The sequence below is a fragment of the Myotis davidii genome, unplaced genomic scaffold (genome assembly GCF_000327345.1).
Source record: "Myotis davidii unplaced genomic scaffold, ASM32734v1 scaffold916, whole genome shotgun sequence".
Lineage (NCBI taxonomy): Eukaryota > Metazoa > Chordata > Mammalia > Chiroptera > Vespertilionidae > Myotis > Myotis davidii.
Window position 1 is genome coordinate 1,692,458 of NW_006288013.1, and position 16,896 is coordinate 1,709,353.

The 16,896-nt window shown below is 48.4% G+C and overlaps 1 protein-coding gene across 6 annotated transcripts in view; it reads left to right on the plus strand.

The window, feature by feature from the left end:
- TENM4 (teneurin transmembrane protein 4) overlaps positions 1-16,896 on the plus strand; it is a 498,342-nt gene that overhangs the window by 262,581 nt on the left and 218,865 nt on the right. For 3 of the 6 annotated variants that reach the window (XM_006759877.2, XM_015561430.1, XM_015561432.1), the window contains 2 exons: positions 6,245-6,500; positions 15,848-15,946. In XM_006759877.2, the coding sequence (XP_006759940.1) occupies positions 6,245-6,500; positions 15,848-15,946 (355 nt within the window). The remainder of the gene's footprint in view (positions 1-6,244; positions 6,501-15,847; positions 15,947-16,896) is intronic. The other 3 variants (XM_015561431.1, XM_015561434.1, XM_015561433.1) reach the window with 1 other exon arrangement.

The following is a 16,896-nucleotide window of genomic DNA, read 5'->3' on the forward strand; positions in this document are numbered from 1 at the left end:
GTCACCAGTGTGTCCACCTCCCCTCCTGTCACTGCCCCTCACAGCCATCACACTCCTTACAGAAGTGCCTCAGAGGTCTCTCTCCCTTCTGTCCTCACTCCCTCCCTCTCCTCCCTCTCCCCTCCTCTCTCTCTCTCAGGCTCTGGACCCTCACAGGTGCATCTTCCTCGGCCTAGAAGACCCTTTAGACATAGGTCACATGTCACTTCTCATGCAACCTTCCCTGACCCCACCAGCCAGTCTGGAAGCCACCTCTGCTCCATGAAGCTCTGGTGGGGCGGCCCTGTAGGCTAACAGGGCTGTAGTAGCTGATGCTTGTGGAGTGCCCTCTGTGTGACAGGCATTGACACAAGCACTTCATGGGTCAAGATGAGTGGACTCTGGAACAAGACTGCTATCACTTAACAGTTTTGGAACCTTGGGCAAAATTCTTGGCCTTTCTCTAGCTTAGTTTCCTCACCTACAACATGGGGAATAACAATAGCACCTTCTTTATAGAGGTGTTAAAGGATTAAATAAGCAAAGCAGGTAGAGCCAGTCAATAAATGTGAATTATTATAATGTCACTAGTGACCCAGCGCGCAAAATCACGGGAGACCCTGACCCACGGGAAATTGCATAAGACCCGGGACTCCAGACCCCACTGTGCTGTGGGACTCCCCCAAGTCCCACCGCAGGACCCAGAGTCAAGTCCCTGCCCACCCATGTGTACCTCACTGTGCATGCAGCCCCACCCACCCACGCCTGCTTCGCTGCGCACACAGCCTCCTGGTGACCGGTCTTTGGTTGTTACAGCATTAGGGCCACTGGGTTTTTATAATATAGATTGTAATTACTGTTTTCCATTGGTATCTTTTGGGATGTCTGTTATTTTTACTCGGCTGTGAGCAGCTCACAGTCTAGGAAACTTCTTCGTTTCATCTCTGGGTCTCTGTGTACTGAGTCTGTGGCAGCCCTTCTTCCTCCTCTTCCTTTCATTAGTTCACTAGGATGTGTTTTAATGTGTGGGTGAGGAATTAGAGACTCTGAGAACTTCAGTGACTTTCCCCAAATCATGCAGCTGGTCAGACAGAGCAAGGCTGAACATTTGCTCTGTAAACACTGGCAATTTGTCAGGGTTAGGACTCAGCTTCACCTTAAAACTTACCCAGTCCCTGCACACGGTGGAGAGCTGTTTAATTTTGCTTATTGACTGAGCCGCCTTGTAGGCCTTCTCCTTGGGGTACACCTTGAACCCAGGACAGAGCCGCACCCCCGTGTACTCTGATGTGCTTATCTAATGCAGAAAGGGGCCCCAATCTTTGAGGACACAGAGCCCCCCTATGTCCAGTCCTGAGTGTCAGGCTGTAGACGTTCTCTTGGCTTCTGGTCTGCATGTTGCGCTATAGGCACCTTCCTGAGACCAGCGCTCCTGGAAGCTAGCAGCTGCCCAGAGTGGATTCAACTGTCATAAGAGAGGACCATGTTTCTGTTAGACATTTCCCTGCTATTTCCCTTTCAAGGTTTCTTGCTTTGGAACCCCTGTTGTAAAGGCCGTAGAGTGACCATCAGGGTGACGATTTAAGCACTTTGCAACTTATTCAATCAGCATGACTTTATCATAACTGTGGAATTCATAGTTAGCATTTTTTTAAATTGTTGTATGCAGGCACTGTGCTAAGCACTTTACATGCATTCTCATGACAATCCTGCAAGGTGGCCATTATCTCCATATAGTGATAGGAAAACTGAAGCTCCAGAGAAGTTAAGTAACTTGATCAAGGTCACACAGCTCATAAGTGTCAGAATCAAAACCTGAACAGGGATTATCTGCCACCAGGTGCCCAGGCCTCCACGCTATCCCTTTTTATTACCTGCTGCTCTGCCCAGTGCTCTGAAGAAACCTCACTATGATCTTGGTTCAGGGAAACACATCCTGGAGGATTCAGTCTTTAGGATTTTGTGCATCTAAAAGGAAAAAATGTCTGCAGTGTTGGAGGGAACAAGCAACTAAATATATTCAACAACTTGTAGAGGAAAAAAAAACACATTCCTGGAAAACCAGGCATGTAAAACTCAGATAAGCAAGTGGCCTTTACTGACAGGTGTGCAATGTAACAGTGAAACGACTCATATTGGGGCTTGATTCAGAGATACACTTGGTCGCTATCTCTGCAAGAAGAGGCTATAAATTGGAATTTAAAGCACAGCTTTGCGATGTGCAACGCTTATTCTCAGGGAGCAGGAGAGAAGCCATTGCTTGTCCAGGCAAGAAGTCCATCTACCTCATTGGCTTTCCTCTCCCCCATATTCTGCAAATATTTGCTGGGAATTTAGAGATGAGTGGCACATGGGTCCTTTCCCTCAGGGCATGGCAGCCCACTGTGTATTTGGCACTTGAGCAAAGGATATCGCTTTCCATCATCTAGAAAGTGGTGACATGGGAATGCGTGCATCCTTTCACAGGCACACAGACCGGAGACCAGGGAGTTGAGTGAGTTATTGGGGGCCACCCAGCTAGTGAGTAGAAAGCAGAAGAGAGCTCCTATTTCAGGCCATCTCTGTCTCATTCTCTCACTGTTGTATTCCCAACACCCAGTTTACAGGACCTGGCACAGAACAGGCACTCAGCACGTGCTGAATGTGGGCACTGGTTCTGAGTGTCCCTCCAGAGATGGAAGTGTAAACTGGGGAGGAAGAGGGAGAAAAGGCCCTCACTAGCCTTCCCTCCTGGCCATAGGAGACTCCAGTTGGGCAAAAGGAAAGATTTGCTCCTTCAGAAAGTCGTGTATTTTTTTTTTTTTTTGAGGGTAGGGGCGGTTGAGTGAGCTTGCATTGCTGAGTTGAGGCCCAAAACACAGATCCTTTCCCCTGGGAATCTGGAAAGCATCAGGGTCCCCTTTCCAAGCATTCTCACAGTGGGCGGGGTGAGGGAAGGGAAACAGAACCCAGCTGAAGCATCTGCAACTCTGGCTCCAGGCAAGTAAGTAAAGGCCTGCGTGGGTCCACCGCCTAGAGAGCCCATGGCGGTCTGTCATTTTTTTTTGCAAACAAATATCCTCTATGCCAGCCTTATCCTCCTGGACAGACTGCCCAGGCCACTCACACGAGCCATCACTCAGTAAACCCATCTGGAGCATCCGCCCAGATCTAGGACCTGTGATCACCAGCACAGAAGGGACAGGACTTTTTAAAACCACCAGAGTAGGCAAGCTCAGAGGGAGAAGGGAAAGGTGAGTGAAGCAGGTTACCTGCTGTCAGCATTCAATGGAGGAAAAAAGAACTTTAGGGAGGATAAAGCAAGGAAGGCTTTCCGAAGGCGGTGGCAATTGAGCTGAGCTTCAAAAAAAGAGGAGGATTTGGACCAGGATGTTTCCTGTCCCCATAGGAGAATTTCCTTTTAGAAATTTGATTTTTATATCTGTGACCAGTGGTCTTACAGTTAAAATTGCATCATTTCAGGACTGTTGGCAGTGCTTACAAATAGTTATCAAGCCAGAGCCTTTCCACTTAGTCACAAAGCAGAAGTCTGTAGGCTAGCAGGCAGCCCCGACTTGAACCAGATCTTCCACGCTTGCTGTCTGCACTGAGGGTCTTTTCCTACATTTGGCCATGGATTAAGATGGTCGAGAAGATGTCTGTGTTTTCTGCAAAGGCACCATGGTTTGGTAGGCAGGATTCAAGCTTTGGATTAGTAAGGACCATTCACTAGTTTTGTAAACCTCAGCTTCCTCATCTATAAAATGGGAATGATAATAATATTGCCCCCTAGGGGTTGTTGTGACCATTAGAAACGTTAAGAGTATGAAAATACACATAGAAGTGCTCATATGGCAGTGACTATGAATATCAATTAGGTAAAATGTCATGAGGAGGTTGGCTCCTAGTATGGGGCCAGGAGTAAGGACTAGGTCACTCTTGTCTGCTGGCCTCTGATGACCACTGGACAGTAGTGGTACAGTCCCGCTCACTGCTAGGCACACTGGACTGCAGCCAACAGCCTGAAGGGCCATGGGTAGGGGGACAATCATCCCAGGAGGCCATTTCTGGTGCTGGCTTCTGTCCCAGGCTCCAAATGCCTCCATTAAAGTGTTGCCTGAGGACAGCTAGACAGAAATAAATGACCCTGCACATTCCTGCCTTCTGCCTTGTCTAAGGCTGTCTGTTCTCTGCTTGGGCCCCTCTGCCTATTCTGCTGGCTCCCAGGTTCTCTCCCCTCCAATCAAGGGGCTGCCCATGGATGCCCTCCTGGTCCAGGACCACAGCATGGCACATCCTGGGTAACTTCCTCATTGGTGTTGAGGTTTCAGCCACTGAGCTGCCTCAGCAAATCCCTTGTCCTCTGTGGAAAAGTGTGACTGGGGTGGAGGGTACAGGGAGGGAGCTTATGAGAGATGAGGCTGGAATGACAGGTGTGGATCAAACTCTGAAGGACTTGGTAGACCTCAAGTGGGCCTTATCCTAAAGGTAACAGTTTGTACGAAAAAAGTGATCGCTCAGATGGGTCTCCACTTCCTTTTTTTGTCCCTGCCCTCTCCCCCACTCCCACCAGACTTACTTAAAAGATTGGGTTAGCATTAGCATTATGCTTAAAAGATTGAGTTGGCATTGGGTTAGCATTAGCATAAAAGATTGGGTTACCTAAAAAGCAGAGAGTGATGCATCTTCCACTAAAAATAGCCGTAACAGTGATAGCCTCATACTTAACTGAGCTTGGCAGTTTCCAGAAAGTGGTCTCCTGGGCCAAGGAAAAGCACAGCCTTTAGGATACCACAGCGCCTGGTCCAGGTTCTGTACTCCCTGATCCTGTCTCCTCTATGATTCTCATGGGGAACTAATGAAGAGGAATGCGTTGTACACTGTGAACTTCAGAAATATTTCCTTCCCATCAGTTGCCTGGTTTGCTATCACTGTAGCTCTGAGTCCCTTAATAAGCTCCTCCCCATTTGAAAACAGAAGCTCGAGGAGATTAAGTGACAAAAGTGATCTTAGTCTTAGGCCTGTTGAAACTGAGGCAGTGGCCCTGATGATCTCTGAATCAGCTTCAGGCTAGTCTTCCCTTTTCTTTTTAAAGAAATAGTGTGAGTTTGTAACCTAATAGATCTAGAGTCCTGTCCTGTAGAATCTAAGCAGTCCAGCAATTACCCTTCATCCCCTCTCCTTCCCCTTCAGTTCACACTGGCAGTGCTCCTTCTGGGACAGCTGTTTAGGTCCATGATTTTAACCTATATTAATCTCCTGATCAAATGGTCAATCAGCCACCTCCTTAGAGTTCTCTTTCTTAAATGCTTTCTCTTTTTTTTTCCAATATGGACAGGCTGAAAGTTTTCAAGTCTTTAAGTTATGGTTTCTTTTTGCTTATCAATTCGGTCTTTCACTCATTTCTCTCTCCTTGTATTTTATTATAAGCAGTCAGAAGGGACCAAGCCACTCCAACACTTGGCTTAGAAGTCTCCTCAGCTAAATATCCCATTTCATTGCTCAGGACTTCTACTTCCACAAAACACTAGAACATAAACACAGGTCAGCCAAGGCATTTGCCACTTCATAAAAAGGATCCCCTTCTCTCCATTGTCTGATAACATGATCCTCATTTCTGCCTGAGACCTCATTAGAATTGTCCTTCATGCCTATATTTCTACCAACATTTTGTACATAAATTTTTATCTATTCCTCAAAAAGATGGGAGTTTTTTCTACTGCTCTTTTCTTTATCTGAGCTCTCACCAGAAATCTCCTTAACAGTCCCTTTATGGAAATATAAGTTTTCCTAGCAGGCATCTCAGAACTCTTCCACACTTTCCCCATTACCCAGTCCCAAACTGCTTTCACACTTTTAGGTATTTGTCAGCGTATCACTCCTCCTCTCGGTACCAATTTCCATCTTAGCATGGGTGTCTATGACATAGTGCCTCAGAGTGGTGGTTTAAGCAACAGACACTTCTCTCTCACAGTTCTGGAGGCTGGGAGGTCAAAGATCAAGGTGCTGGTAGATTCTGTGTCTGGTGGAGCCCTCTTCCTAGTTTGTAGACAGTCGCCTTCTTCCTGTATCCTCACGTGGTGGGGGGGACAGAGCCAATTCTCTGGCCTCTTCTTAGAAGGGCAGGAATCTCATGTCATCATCTAAACCTCATTACCTCCCAGAGACCCCACTACCAAATGGCATCACATTCGCACTTGAGACTTCAACATATAAATACGGGGGATGATGGGAAAGGAGGGGAACACAAGCAGCTGTCCCCTGACCATGCGTGTTTGTGCCCTAGATCACCCGGGCGGCCTGCAGAACCACTCGCGGCTCCGAACGCCACCGCCTCCACTCTCGCACGCCCACACCCCCAACCAGCACCACGCAGCCTCCATCAACTCCCTGAACCGGGGCAACTTCACTCCAAGGAGCAACCCCAGCCCGGCCCCTACGGACCACTCACTCTCCGGAGAGCCCCCAGCCAGCGGCGCACAGGAGCCGGCCCACGCCCAGGACAACTGGCTGCTCAACAGCAACATCCCCCTGGAGACCAGGTATGGTGGTGGGGGGGGCTGGCGCTGGGGCGCTGAGGCGCAGGGATGGCAGGTGGCCAGAGGGCAGCCTGGCTGAGACCCCATGGACTCAGAAATCTGGGGTCAGGTATGCAGCCTAGGGAGGTGGCTCTCTGGCTGACAGAGATGGAAGTAGAGCAGAAAGAGCATGGACTTGAGAATCAAACAGCCCCCAGGTCCAGGGCTAGCCTACCACTTGCTAAAGGTATGACCTTGGTCAAGTTGCTATACCCTCTGGGCCTTACTTTCCTTGTCTACACAATGGGGACGTACTGGCTGGAGCGGGCCATTGTAAGAGATGTGTGAAGGTGTCCAGCACAGGTATGTGGTAGGATCAGGCTGTCAGTCCATGATTGGGTCCATACTTCCTCCCTTCCTACTATGATGTGGGCCCCCTATGCCTGGTATGGGGCCTGCCTGGCCTGTGGTGGGGCTCAGTGAATGCTCTGCCCCCTCTTCTGCTCCCCTCCCCCAACTCTCCTCTCCTGCTGGCCCCTTTATACTCGGGAGCATCAGTGACTGGCTCAGGCCACAGAGGCAGTTGATGCACAGCTAAAATTTGAACCCAGTTGCCTAACTCTGTGTGTAGTGCTATCTCCCTAGACCCCAGCCACCATCTCCAGGTCTCTCCTGGCCTGGACCTGCCACTTGTCCAGCCCTGTGCAATGCTTCCTTCAACTCAGAGACTCAGTAGCTGGCCTCCTTCCCTCTGATTAGCCACTCTTTTTCCAAAATTGAAACTTTCTTATGATTATGAAAACAACAAAAACTCCCTGGAGAAAATACAGAGAGATATCAAGACCAAAATGAGATTTACCCATACTCCTACCCCTCTGAGACAAGCAGTGTGGACTTTGGGGGACCTGGCCCATCTCTAAACTGGAGATGAAGTGTCCCAGGCTGGCACCCCTTAACCCTCTACCCTATTTCTCAAAGTAGTGGGGAACATAGATCCTATCATCTCATACTCCTGCCCCATATCAGTGGAGAGGACAAAATCATTCTGCATTTAACGAAGGGAAATTAATCTATATTAGAAAGTGTACCCTCTGACTCTGCCTGGAACATGATTGTGATATTTGCATGCTGAGCCTGTGGGGTTCAGTGAGAGAAAATCAACATCCTTTTACACCACTTCACTCCTATGCAATCATTTCCCCAAAAGCAAATTTCCCAGAGAGACAGTCCCACCTGCCCCACCTTCAGTCTCTTAATTACCATTGTTTTTATTGACAGTCTTTAAAATCATGTGTGACGTATCCCTCTGTGCCTCCTTTGCCATCATCAGTGACTGGGGGCGATTATTATATGTCATCCCATCCAAATAGCTTAATCAGATCTCTATTATTTCCAGTGTGCTTATTGAATGATTGTGCATGGCTGAAAGAAGCCAGCAAATAATCAATGCTTCTGATTTTCTGCATGGAACATGGCAGCCACTCCCTTGGCTTAGATGCTCATTTTTATCACTTAGGATCCGATTAGGTTGTTCTCCAGGTTTTTCAAGGGAATAGAATGTAGAAGACAAGCAGCAGGGATGTTTTCCTGATGCACAAAGTTGGTTTGAGATGCGAAGGTGGACCCAGCTTATCTCTCTTGCCTCGCCAGCCAGTCCTCACCTGCCTTTCTGACCTTCCATCCTCCCACATCCATTGCTCAAACCACATGGAACCTTGATTTCTTTTTTCCTTATATTTTATTATTCAAGTAATAAATGTGGTGGAGAATAGTTAGGAAATGAAAATAAGCAAGAAAAGAAGATCACTCAGATCTATCACCAAATGATAACCGTTGTTAACATGCTGTCATATACTAATGTACACCATTTTATATATCTCTGTGCTTAAGCATATCATAATTATATGCTAGTATATATAATATTCACTATATGATGTGTATGTACTAGTAAGTGTACATACATGTGTACTTATCAACCTTCCCCAATATCTCATCCCCTTCATGCCTCAGTGCCTTTGCACATGCTCTTGCACAACCCTTTCCCCAGAGTTGCCCTCCTCTTCACTGCTTGGTCCAGCCAAGTCCTACTTATTCTTGAAACCCAGATGAAATGTTTGAGATACACTTCCTCTGTGACCCTCCATGCCTCTAAAGATGGCCTAAAATGGGGAGAGGTACCTAATATAATGGATAACACAATCAGAATTCTGGACCTCATTACTGACCTTCACTGGTTTATGGCACAAAACCAACAGGGTACAGTTTAAGAGGGCTCAGTGTCGAGTCTGGCAGATAGAATCACAACTAATTTTGACCATCATGGTGAGGCAGGAAGAATATGGGCTTTAGAGTCAGAGGGAAGGAGGTCATCTGGGATTCCTATCTTGGCTTTACCACTGACTAGCTGGGCAAGTTCCTTAGCATCCCCAAACCTGATTTCTCCATCTGTAAATTGGGATAAGAATGCATCCCTCCCAGGTTAGAAGGAAATAAATGTGAGAAGCACATAACTCAGTGTCTAGCATTAAAGACATACTCTAAAAGCTATTTCCCTCTTTTCCTCCATATGTGTCTGCTTCCCATGTCAACACTGAAGAAAAAGTCACTTGAAAAGTATTTATTGAGCCCCTACTCACCTGAGGAGTTGAGAGGAAATAGTAGGTTGTACCTCTTCTCAACTTTAGAGAAGTAAGTTTGGTCCTAATGTAGCAAGTTGTCCAAAGCTCGGGTTTTAGGGTCAGACACGACCTATGCTCAAACTCCTACCCCAGTGCTCACTAGCTATGAACTTAGACCGTAAATTGTTCCCTTATAAAAAGGGAGGAAATATGAGTAACTTCCTGTTCTGATTGTCTGTTGCTGCATAAAAAATGACTCCAAAACAGTGGCTTAAAAAACCGCCAGTTTATTAGTATTATACTTCACAGTGAGAGTCAGGATTTCAGGAAGGGCGCAGCTGGGATAGTTGTCTGCTGCATGTGGCATCAACTGAGGTCAATCAGTGGCATTTAGCTGTCAGTGGGCTAGTCTGAAGGACCCAAAAAGGCTTCACTCACATGCCTGACATGACACCTTGGGGGAGACAGCTAGAAAGCTGCACTCAGTGGGACCCCTCTCCCTTTATTGTGGTCTCAGGGCCTCTCCACACATCTTCCCAGCCTGGAGTTGTACTTTATACTCAGTAGCTCAGGGCTCCATGGCGCTGAGACAGAAACCATTGATCCTTCTAAGGCGTGGCCATATTCTGTGGGTCAAAGCAGTCACAGGCCAGCCAGCTTCCAGGGGAGCGACAGCAGGCCTCACTTCTCAAAAGGGAGATGTGCCCAAGAATTTTTAGACACTTTTAATCCAATCTACCATCATGCCTCACAAGGCTGTAGTAGCAGATACATAAGGTGATGTCTGAAAATGTCTTAGCACACAGTATGTGCTCAACTATTTATTATGCAGTGCTTTTTTTTAAAAATATATTTATTGATTTTTCACAGAGAGGAAGGGAGAGAGATAGAGAGTTAGAAACATCGATGAGAGAGAAACATCGATCAGCTGCCTCCTGCACATCTCCCACTGGGGATATGCCCGCAACCAAGGCACATGCCCTTGACCGGAATCGAACCCAGGACCCTTAGGTCCGCAGGCCGAAGCTCTATCCACTGAGCCAAGCCGGTCTCGGCAGTGCTTTTTTATTCAGTAAATATTCACCAAATGCTCACTGTGTGCATAACAGGTAAGACATGTCATAGAACAGACACTTGTGGTAGGATACGTGCTGTGATAGAGGTAAGCACAGAGGATGTGTGTTTTCATTGCCTCGGGATCCCCAGCTCACAACACAGGGCTTGCATCTGGATGGGTGCTTGATAAATATAAATTCACAGGTTAAATAAGAGAATGATGGAACAGAATGAATAAATATACTCACCTGAGACTTGAGTGGAACAAAGGGAAGACTTCCCAGTGGACCTGATGTTGTGTGACCAAGAGTTGGAGAGCAAGCAGGAGCCCCCAGGGGCAGCTGGGGAGGTAGGGAGGGCCTGAGAGGCACAGCCTGAACAGAGGCCGAGGCGCCCATTGAGCAGGGCCTGTCTGAGAGAGTTGTCCCAAGCAGCCTTGCCGAGCCCCCTCAGAACAGAGAGCCTTCCGATGCTGAGAAACAATCACGGGCTCTTCCCCAATTGTCAAATGGAGTCTATGTTGAGCGACTAAAATAAATAGCTAAGAAAATACCACCACAGCTGGTAGGATGACCAGAAGGGATTTAGATTTCAAGCTGGCAGGAAAAGAAAGGCTAGCAGAGTGACAAAGGAGAGTGCAAGGACTTGGTTGACCCATTCCTTTCTCCGCTCCTTCTGTGACTATGGCCCTCTCCAAGGGTAACTGAGTCCCTGAGGGAGGAAACCAGGCCGACCAGTTCTCCATATAGCCGGGTCAGATGTTTCTTCAAGGCCTGCAGGAGCATCTGTAGTCCATTCTGGTGGAAGCCATGTGTTCAGGGTCCCCGAAACCCTGACCCACTTCCTTCACACTCTGCAGCAGCAGACACTTAATTGATTTCCCAGGGACTATCTGATTAATAACCCGTCACGCTCTTGTCGGATGAAGGGGAAGCCAGAGCAGAGGGCTGCCAGACTTCGGCTCTAGTTCATCTGATCTTGAGCCTGATTTGGGAGCCTCGGTCCCAAATTGTAGGGTTGTACTCAGTTTGAGGTTCCTGAGTACACCCTGCCCACCCTCAGGGATGGGAGGCCATCCTCATGGTCTCCATTGCAGCCCTGGTATGCTTCCCAGAATGGCACAAAGGAACTTCTGGTGAACCAGGCCAACCCCTGATCATTGCAAGGAGTTGGGATGGATAGTCATCCCTGCCAGGTAGTGATTCAGTCACAGACATGCATAAGACACAGAGGCCATATAGGAAGCTCATAGGCCAGTGAGGGAGGCAAACCTGTGGTGAATGAATGAAGATGGCACTCGGGGTAATGCTCTGACTCAGGGAGTGCTGGGGGCTAACAGGACAGTGTGGCTCCCGCTGCATGGCCATCATGTAACAATCATAACAGACCCTCATAGGGCCCTTCTGGGTGCTTCCAAACAAGGAAGCTCATTAGAGACCCAGGATTTCCACTGGGGCTGGTCCCATAGGCACTTCTGCCTGGCAAGTACCCAAATTCCAGACTCCCAGAAGGAGGCATATGTTCAGCACAGCATAAATCGTATTTTTTGCACAAATAGTTCAGGCACAGTGAGTCAGCCACTCTTATCTGTTAATGGCAGGAACCTTCTGGAACCTAAGTTTCTAGACACCAGCCAAGGGCCAACCTTATAAGCAAGCCTTTGAAAAGAGAGCAGTCAGGACCGCTATCTTGACTCTTTTCTGCACAGGTAGGCAGTCTTATTGTCATCCCCACTTTAGAGATGGAGATGGATAGAAAATATAATGGGGAGCCTTAAGCTGGTAGTCAGGACACCTGGGTTTTAGTTTCAGCTCTGCCACTGATTGGCTTTGTGTATGGCAACAGGACATGTGTCTCTCTGGGCCTTGGTTTCATCATCAATCAAATGAGCCCTCCTAATCTGACCCAGAACTAAGTTTCAAATGTACAGGGTATGGTTATTTTAAGGCAGCAGTAGCATTCTGAATAAGCAACGGTTTAGGAAGTGAGTGTGGGAGTTCTTTCGGGAAACCTGACACTCCAGCACTCTAGAACCCCTCATTCTATTGCACTGCCTCTTCACTTGTCCTGACAGCCTTGTACTTTTAACATATTTGTTCTCTGTCTTTTAAAAAAAACGGTTTCTTTCTAAAATATAAAAGTAAAATAAAAATCACTCAATCCAGACACTACAAAATCCCCACTGTTAACATTTTGATCTTCTTTTCCTGAATATATTTGTTTGTTTGTGGTGGGTTTTATGGGCTAGCTTTGACTCACTGAGGACATCGTCCTAGGAGAGTGATGCAGGCCAGACTCGAGATGTTTGCTGGGAGATGCCATGCAGCCCGCCTCAGCCGCAGGGAGGCAGCCAGAGCCCGGCCGTGGGCCCTCTGGGCAGGGGCAGTGAGGGCCTGCTGACACTTGGCATATGGACTATAGAAAGACTGGAAATTCCCTCTTGAAATGAGGGGTTGGAGGAAGTAATAAAACATCACCTGTGCCACTCTGAATTAAATACCAACTGCATGCCTGCAATATGCCAGGAGCGCTGCCCTTTTCCCACCCCACCATTCAGTTTTCAGCGAATATTTACTGAGTGCCTACTGCCATGTTACAGGCATCCATCCTTCCAGGCTCTGAGTACACAGGCAGAGAACGAGGCAGATAAGATTTCTATCCTCATGGAACTTAAATTGCATTAGGGAAAAACCACAATAAGCATGTGTGTTGTGTGTGTCTGATCCTGTGAGGGAAACTAAAGCAGTGCAAGTAGCCAGGGAGTGCTGGGGAAGAGGAGGGTGGGGATGGGCAGAAAATTTAGCGGGAGCCTTAAGCTGGCAGTCCTCTAGGTTATGGTTAGGGTTGGAAGGGAGGGAATGATCCAGGCCCATATCTGGCGAAAGGCAATTCAGGCAAATGACAGCAAGGGTTAGCTTGCTGCAGTGACAGCGAGGAGGCTGGGGTATGTGTAGCACAGAAAATGAAGTCGGAGAGGTAGCAGGAGGTCAGATGGTGCAAGATCTTGTGGGCCCTGGTAAGGACCATGGTTTTATTCTCGTGGAGCCATTGGAGGGTTGAGCAGAGAAGTGGCATGACCCAAGTTACACTTTAGCTTCTGTAAGGAGAGTGATCATCCCAGTTTAGTCATGCTCCTTGAGATCTGAGACCAGCTCTCCTGCCCAAGGGCCAGTGAATGATGGAGCTGACACCTGTCTGACCCCAGGGCCTATGTGCCTCTCAATGTGTTCTGAGGCCACCTCCCTGGGCAGAAATGAGGCTGCTCTAAGGGACTTACACACCCCTCAGTTTCTCCCAGTCAGCCCTGGGTTCCTAAACACCACAGAACAGCCTGCCAGACAGCCTGAGGGCTTCCTGGAAGTGGAGGTCCACCATCATGGCAGTACTAGCAGGCCCCGCTGCAAAATGGTGTTGCCTTGTGCTCTCACTGTCCCAGGAAATATTGATGCAGCGGTGCTTTGAGAGTACTTACAGCCCCTCTTCATTGTGGTCTGTGAGGCCTGCCGGAGGCGAAGCCACAGGCTGGGCAGTGACAGAGGTTTAAGAGCAGAGAGGCCGGAGCTCTGCAGTCCGACACAGTGAGGCTCTGCTCTGGTCCTGCTGCTCACTTACTCTGTGATGGGGCCTAGCTCTGCCAGCCTATAAAACAAAGACGGTGCCACTGACGGTGGGGGTGTTGTGAGGAATATTATTCACATTAGATGATAGTTGCAGAGCTCCCGAGCAGTGAATAGCACCCTGTGAAGGTAGGGTAGATAGCAGCTTATATTTAGCATTAGCATTATTACAGTATTTGTTTAGCCCTTAAATATTCTGCCAGAGTTACTCAGTTGGTCGTATACCAACTTTGTAAGTTTAAAATTATTATCCCTATCTTACAGATGAAGGAAGTACACAATATGAAGAGGTTGAAGTTTTTACAGTGCCCAGACAGGTGGCTCACTTGGTTCAGCATCATCCTGTACACACACACACACACACACACACACGCAAAGGTAGCGGGTTCGATTCCCAGTCAGAGCACATACCTAGGTTGTGGGTTCGATCCCCACTTGGGATACACATGAGAGACAACTGAGCCATGTTTCTCTCAAACATTGATGTTCTCTCTCTCCTTCTTGCTCTTCCTTCCTCTCTCTCTAAAATCAATAAAAAGTATCCTTGGTTGAGGATTAAAAATACAGTGGAGCCCTGACTTACGAGTTTAATTCGTTCTGTGACGGAGCTTGTAACTCAAATTACTCATATGTCAAATCAGTTGTGAATGAGTGAGACACATGATGCTGGGCTGATGTTGTGGCATTCACTGTGATGTTCGCTGCGCCAGCTAGCAGTGGGGTATCTGAACCTGGCTCGTAACCCGAATTTTAGCTCACAACTCAAAGCAAAGAATCGGCGGAGAGACGGCTCATATCTCGAAAAACTCGTTAGTCGGGACACTTGTAAGTCAAGACCCCACTGTATGTATATATAAAATTTTTACAGAAAGTCACACAGCAAGAAAGTGGCAGAAAAGGGACTTGATTTGGGGTTTTCTGGTTCTCAAGACCTAGTCAAAGTCAGAAATAAGGCACCTGTCAGGGCTGGACCCGAAAGTCAGCTTTCTGTAGTCAGTCCTTCCCTGGTGTGCACACAACGGGCTGATGCCAGCACCGGCTGATGCCAGCGCCGGCTTGTTGGAAATGAGTCACTCTGGGGTGTTCAGGTGAGGTGGCAGCCGTCCTGAAAATGTCAGAAACAGGTTCCAGGGCAAGTGTGAATGATGCCACTTAGCAGGCGTGACTGGGACCAAAACAGCTAGTGTGTCTGCCTGCCTTCGGGTTTGAAATAGGTAAAGTAACAAATGCTGTGCTGCCCTCCGTGCACTTGAGGGTACACAGGAGCCACCCCTGCCTTCATTGGGGTGGCGTCTTCACCAATCAATCATCACCCAGGTGTCTGAACTGCTAGAGGACATGACACTCCAAATACGTCAGCATCAGCTTGGGGGCTTGTGAGCAATGCGGGGCCTCAGGCCTTGTGCCCACCTGCTGACGCCAACCCTCCGGGGTGGCCCTCAGTAGGGCACAGCTCTCCAGGTGCTTCTGGTGTTCACCCAAGTTTGAGAACCACTGCTTTAGAGGAAATGGTCCCCAATGCTTGTCTTTCTTTTTTCTCTGGATCGGCAAAATGAGTGTCTGTAGCTATTGTTTACTCAGAGGTAGGCAGTCTCAGGAAGAGGGGAAAGCACAGGTTTGGAAGCAGATAAACCTGAGCCCAAATTCCTGCCTTGAACCTTGCTAGCTGGTAAGCTTGGTCAGCTTCGCCAGTCCTCTTACCCCCGCCCCCGTCAGTCTCCTCATCTGTAGAATGGAAATAATATGGCCTTCCTTGCATAGCCTGTTTTGAAGATTTGAGATAAATGGCTATAACATGCCTAGCTCAGTGCCTGAGATATAACCAGTCGTCATCCGGGAGAGCCATGACTTGATGCACACAACGGCCAGCCATTCTGGTTTGTACGGAGAATGCTGCCTCTGGATACTCTGTGCCAGGCAGACCCCTGCACATGTGGCTTGCACACAGACCCATCGCCTGGAAATTGCCCCACTGGTCTCGGGCACAGCTGCACCAGCCAGCCACTTTGTGTGTTTCTCTACTATTCCCCTTCATCGATGCATGACTCATGGCTTCATTCATGTCTCCATGTGTGCGTAGAAACCTAGGCAAGCAGCCATTCCTAGGGACATTGCAGGACAACCTCATTGAGATGGACATTCTCAGCGCCTCCCGCCATGATGGGGCTTACGGTGACGGGTAGGTGACATCCCCATGCTCTTCCTCTCCGTGTGTGCTCTCCCCGCGGCTCCCGCCCTTGCATGCGGACCCTGAGACCTTTCCCTGGGGTCTCCCGGGGGAGGTGATGATGCCATGTTGCATGCCCATTCCCAAGTCCACGTTCAAATTGCAACAGTTTATCCTTGGATACCCTGTCCCCCAGCATATTAACAGCAGTCCTGTTAATATGCAGCTCCCGGCATCTCATTGGCTGCCTCTGCCATTTTGAAAGCCATCATGCAGCAAATTTTATGCAGCGCAGGCCCTTTGCTATATGTTTGGGCCCTGAGGCATCTTGCACCATAACAGAGTGTGAGATTACCCCTAAGATTTACCCTTGACCCAAAGACTTGGGGGCATGCACTGCAACCAAGCACCCCATTTCCTAGGCTGTGTACAAGTCCTCCCATGGCCATGGTTAACGCCAAGCTCAGGAGGATTTCCTGCTGCCTCTTCTGGCCACAACCATGTGCTTGGACCCTGCCATGCTGCCCTTGAGACTGTAGCTAGGCCGCAGGATGCAGCTGCCCATCTGTCCTCTGCTAAGCTTTTTCCAGGGGCATGGAAGGCAGCAGTGTGGCTTCTGAGCAGAGTCCTTCAAAGGCATTTGCTGCCATTGGCTACGGAACAGCCACCAGAGCACTCTTGATCATGGCAGTGGTGGTTGCGTGGTTCTCAAACTTCCATAGCCCCCTTTCAAAAGACTGGTATTCCATTCCTTCAGCAAGATGCACTGGCAAAGTAGGTATTGGAAGGTGAAGGAAAATTTGGGGTTTCATTGTCTCCAGGGGACAGAATAAGATTTTAGATACTTTCCAAGTTACAGCAGTAATTTTGGAGAACAGCTAGTTTATTCCCCATGAAACAGCACCTCCAGCCCCATCCTTCCCAGGAAAAGGATCTCAGCACCCAGCCTTCTGTCGAGTAGG